The following is a 4818-nucleotide window of genomic DNA, read 5'->3' as shown; positions in this document are numbered from 1 at the left end:
GTGGCGTCCAAGTCTCGCAGGCGGGCCTGGAGCTCTGCCCAGTGGAGGAGGGCAGAGCTATATCTGGAAGCCTGGGAGTGTTGGGGGCCCTGGCTAGCCTGGATCCCCACCCTAATACAGTTGCAGCAGGAAACGCACCCCAGGCCCACAACCTAGGCACTCCTTGGGCCTCGTGGATGGGTAGAGCCACCCCAGAAACAGGGTTATTGCTAGTGCCATCCACAGCCACCCTGTGTCCAGGAGAACACCTCTCAGCCCTGCGCCATCCCCACAGTCATTGCTAGGTTGTACCACGCCATGGTAGGGTCCATCCACTCATATGCAGGTGAAAGTCGGACAGTGAAGAAGGAAGACAGAAGACAATCAGCATCTTTGGACTGTGGTTGGGGACGACTACTGAAAGCACCCTGGACCGTGAAGAACAAACGTGTGTCTTGGAGGAAGTACAGCCAGAATGCACTCAGAAGCAAGGATGGAGGGGCTTCTTCGCCCGGACTTTGGACATGTCGTCAAGAGAGACCCATCCCCGGAGACAGCCACCATCATGCTTGTTGCAGTAGAGGGGCCACGAAGGAGAGGCAGGTCCTGGACAAGATGGATTGAAAACTGGCTGCCACCACGGGCTCACACACAGCAGTGACTATGTGGCCGGTACTGGACCAGCCAGCAGTTTGCTTCGTTGTCCCCAGGGTGGCCCCTAACAACAATAGCAAATGCTGGCGGTCTCAGAAACCTGAGACAATCCTACCCTGTCCTGTGGGGTCACTGTGAGTCAGCATAGAGGCCAGTGAGTTCAGGGGGAGTCATGGCAGTGTCGTGGTGACATGTTAACTAACACAAGCTTTCCAGTTTAAAATCAGCAGCCCCTCCGCGGGAGAAAGACTGGGCTTTCTACATCTGTAAACAGTTCGTTCGTCTTAGAAACTCACAGGGGCAGTTTCACCCTGTTCTGACAGTCAGTAGGAGTCGGCATTGGCAGTGAGAGAGAGAGAGAACGTTCTGCTGGCACCCCACGGGTGGCCACGGGTTGGGATGGGACGATGGCAGCTGGTGTAGGGATCCTGGGGAGGTGTGCCAAACCTTCCACAGTGCCCAGGGCCGGAGGCATGGGGCAGCCCAGCTCCGCAGCTGAGTGAGGCCAACTCCTTCCCCACCTGCCCACAACACCACCGAGCCACAGACAAGCAGGTAGAAAACGAGTGTGTTTAATGACAGTTCTTTGGTAAAAATGGCTTTGTACATTCTATACACATTTACAGGACTGGGGTCCAGGGTGGGAGGGTGCGCCCAGAGAATCAGCACTAGACGAGGGCTGTGAGGGCTTCCACTGGGACAGGAATGAGGTATCTTGGGGCCTCCAGGGCCTGGGGTCTCCAGCAGGAAGAGCTTCCGCTTCCCCCAGGTGGTTCTGGTCCTTCAGCAGGTCCCGGGGACAGATCTCAGGATCACCACCTGGCTGGCAGCCTGGCCCACAGCCGGCTATCCATGAGAGGTCCCTGCCCACTGGGACAGGCCAAGGGTTGTGGGTATCACAACTCCCCCCAGGAACCTGACCACAGGGCCTTCAAGGACATTACTCTGGGCGCCCCAGCCCTGCGGAAGTCCCACCCCAAGGGGCAGCTGGATCGGACTATGAGCTGCACAGCGCAGGTAACACCTGCTCCATCGAGGACCACTGCTGGTGGGTGTCCACGGCCTGCGTGGCCCACCCTGCCCCGCCCACCTGGGTCCCGCTGCCCCAGAGCCCACGTCTGCAGGCAGAGCACAAAGCCCCAAGGGCTTGCAGGCCAGGGTCAGTGGAAAGTGTTGGCAGGCTCGACACAGCCGAAGAAGTCCGGGCCCACCAGGCGGGGGAAGCCCTCCAGCGTCTTCACCTTCACAGGGTCAAACTTCCAGTAGAGGCGGCCGCGCAGGAAGTAGGCATAGCCTGTAGGGGCAAGACGGTTGGCACTGGGAGGGCAGCCTTGGTCACTGCCAATTGCCAGAAGCCTGCAGGCCTGAGAGGAGAGTCCCCCTTCACCCAGCTTCAGTGTCCCATCCGTCCCTCTGAGAAAAGCAAGTTCCACTCCCCTGCCACCCCTCAATCAGCATGTCACTCTCTCTACCTCAAACACCCCCACCCCGCCACACACACACCCAACTACAGACAGAGTCTTTGAAGCAAGGTCAGTCAAAACTGAAGGCCATCCAGGACAGCCCACTTGTGGACCTCAATGCAGGCAGCCACAGAGGCAGAGGGTAGGCAGAGCCTGCCCGGCGCGGGGAGTTGGGGAGGGGGTTCCCAGCTTTCCCCCAGGTGGACCCCCATTAGGGACCTCCCTGCCTGAATCCCTTGTCTGCATCTCTGAGATCTGAGTTTTTCCCTCTGTGCTGACAACTAAGAGATGTGGTACCTTTCTGACCTCAAGCTCTTCTGCAGGCCATGGGGGGGCTGGAGGGGAGTAGGTGGGGGGAGAAGGACCCAGGGTGAAAGGCGCCCTCTGAGGCGGGCCGCTGTCCCCGGCCCACACACCATCAGCATCCTGGAAGGCAGCATCGATCTCCGCAGGCACCCCTCTCCAGTCGGTGGCCCGGCGGGGCACGGGGCTGTCCACACGGCTGGAGCTGGGCTGGAAGCGCCAGTAGTATTCTCCACGGAAGAAGTAGACCTTATTCTTCTCAGGGCCCCAGACCAGGGCAGCATGCACACGGGAGCCCGCCAGGCCCAGCGTCAAAAGGGGCCCAGGGCCCAGGACCTGCCTCTCGCCGTCGTACACCCAGTACTGGGCACCTGTGGGGCAGAGAGGAGGCTGCCCAAGAGTGGCTACCACAGACCTGTAACCCCCTGCTCTGGTGCCTGCCTCCACCTGCCCTTAGTCTGGGCTCGGCTCCATCCCAGTAGCCCCTGGCCACCCAGGACCCACAAGCACCCTGGGTTGAGCACCCGGCTCTCATCTCTTCAAGTCCAAAGCATGTGCCCCAGGGTCATCCCCAGGTGGTTCTGTCCTTGGCTGAGCCCCATGCCCCAAACCAGTCCCTGTGGCATCCACTCCGACCCATGGTGCCTCCATGGGTGCCAGGGCAGAGCTGTGGGTCACAGGGTTTCCACCACCCGACCTTTGGGCAGTTGGTTGCCAGCTCTGTCTTCGCAGGCACCTCTGGCACCCTCCAATTAACCCTGTGTGCCACCCTGGACTCCATCTGTGCCAACACCCAGACCCACTGCCATCGGTTCTGACACACAGTGACCTTCTAAGACAGAGTAGGGCCGCCCCAAAGGGTGGCTCCCGGTCAGCGTCTCCCTGTCCGTGTGGTCCCCTGTCTGGCCGTCTGCCCAGCTCACCTTGGAAGAACCAGATATGGCCCCGGGCATCTTCGAAGACGGCATCCACTGGGCTGGGCAGCCCCTGCCAGTGGCGAGAGGCCAGAGCAGGGTAGCCAGGCTGCAGCCGGCCCCCCCGCAGGCGCCACACAAAGGGCCCCTGGAAGAAGAAGAGCTCTCCTCGGATAGTGGAGACAGCGTCGAAGGAGGTCTCACAGGCATCTGGCGGGGTTGCCGGCTGGGGGCGCCGGGGACAGGGGGCGGGGGGAGCCCAGGAAAGGCCAAGTTAGAGGCTTAGAGGAGAGACCTCCAGCTCCATCCATGCCTGGGGCTGGGAGTCAGGCCACAGGCCCCTCCCCTTCCCTCCCAGCTCACCTCCAGTGGGGCAATCTCATTGGTGTCCACGCCAGCCCGGGGACCCAGGGCCGGGGCACTGGGGGCGGGGGCTGCACGGGGGCGGCCGTACAGGTGCTGAATGCCCCTTTGGTCATCTGGACTGAGGCTCAGCGGGTACCGGAAGGTATAGAAAGGAGACATGAGTGCCTTGGCGGCCGTCGTGTGCTGCAGCCCCAGCACGTGGCCAAACTCGTGAGCGGCCACTTGCAGGAGGTCGGTGCCTGGAGAGGGGGTGGGGACAGAGCATCACCCCAGCCTCCTGTCATCTCTCTACACCCAGCCTGGGACCCGCTGCCTCCTCATCGGTGCAGGTGCCCCCAGCCCATACCTTGGTTGTCCCCCACCGTCCAGGTCTCATCATAGTCGAAGTGGACATCCCCTTCTCGGTGGGTCTTGGGGAAGAAGGCATGGGCCAGGATTCCGCCAGGTCCATCAAAGGGCAAGTTGTCCCCATGCCAGTACCTGCGAGGATCATGGTAGGGGGTGGGGCAGGGTCAGTGTCTAAGAGCTGGCAGGGCTCACTCCCTCCCTCCTCCAGGACCCCCGTGGGGCCACATCACCTGGTGAAGTCTATCATGATATCAGCTCGACCCTCATGCACCTCAGTGAAGGTGAGTGGTGTCACCGTGCTCCACACCTGCAGGGCCTCGGCCACCGTCTGTCGCACCTGCTCCCGCACCAGCTGCCACGGAAAGCGGAGGATCCTGCAGGAGGACAGGGGTGGGGAGGTGCCCCTGGAGGCTGAGTGGGGCACGTGTGTGTACATACATGCACAGAACCCAGGCTAGGAGTGTTCTGGGCTCAGGTGTGTCCATCTCTCTGAGGGTCTGTGTGAACAGGTGACCCAGGTGTGTCTGGGCTCAGGTGTGTCCATCTCTGAGGGTCTCTATCAGCAGGTGGCCCACCAGGTGTGTTCCAGGGTCAGGTGTGTGCATCTGTGTAGAGTCTGTGTAAATAGGTGGTCCAGGTGTGTCTGAGCTCAAGTGTGCCCATCTCTGTGAGGCTCTGCATCTACAGGTGAGCCAGGTGTGTCTGGGCTCAGGTGTGTCCATCTCTGTGAAGGTCTGCATTTACAGGTGGGCCAAGTGTGTCTGGGCTCAGGTGTATCCATCTCTGAGTGG

The 4818-nt window shown here is 61.1% G+C and overlaps 1 protein-coding gene across 2 annotated transcripts in view; it reads right to left on the bottom strand.

Annotated features, from left to right (window-relative positions):
- Positions 1-1189: 1189 nt before the first annotated feature.
- The window catches only part of MMP11 (matrix metallopeptidase 11), a 5037-nt gene continuing 1408 nt past the window's right edge, over positions 1190-4818 (bottom strand). For both annotated transcript variants that reach the window (XM_045289622.1, XM_013008236.2), the window contains 6 exons: positions 4258-4401; positions 4026-4159; positions 3677-3918; positions 3323-3539; positions 2513-2770; positions 1190-1927 (listed from right to left, as the gene is read on the bottom strand). In XM_045289622.1, the coding sequence (XP_045145557.1) occupies positions 1794-1927; positions 2513-2770; positions 3323-3539; positions 3677-3918; positions 4026-4159; positions 4258-4401 (1129 nt within the window). In that variant the 3' untranslated portion in view covers positions 1190-1793. The remainder of the gene's footprint in view (positions 1928-2512; positions 2771-3322; positions 3540-3676; positions 3919-4025; positions 4160-4257; positions 4402-4818) is intronic.

This window comes from Echinops telfairi, unplaced genomic scaffold, assembly GCF_000313985.2.
Source record: "Echinops telfairi isolate 266 unplaced genomic scaffold, ASM31398v2 ScPeMD7_29;HRSCAF=101, whole genome shotgun sequence".
NCBI classification, from domain to species: Eukaryota; Metazoa; Chordata; class Mammalia; order Afrosoricida; family Tenrecidae; genus Echinops; species Echinops telfairi.
The sequence above is the reverse complement of the archived record's forward strand: the minus strand, read 5'-3'. Positions and strand labels throughout refer to the sequence as shown.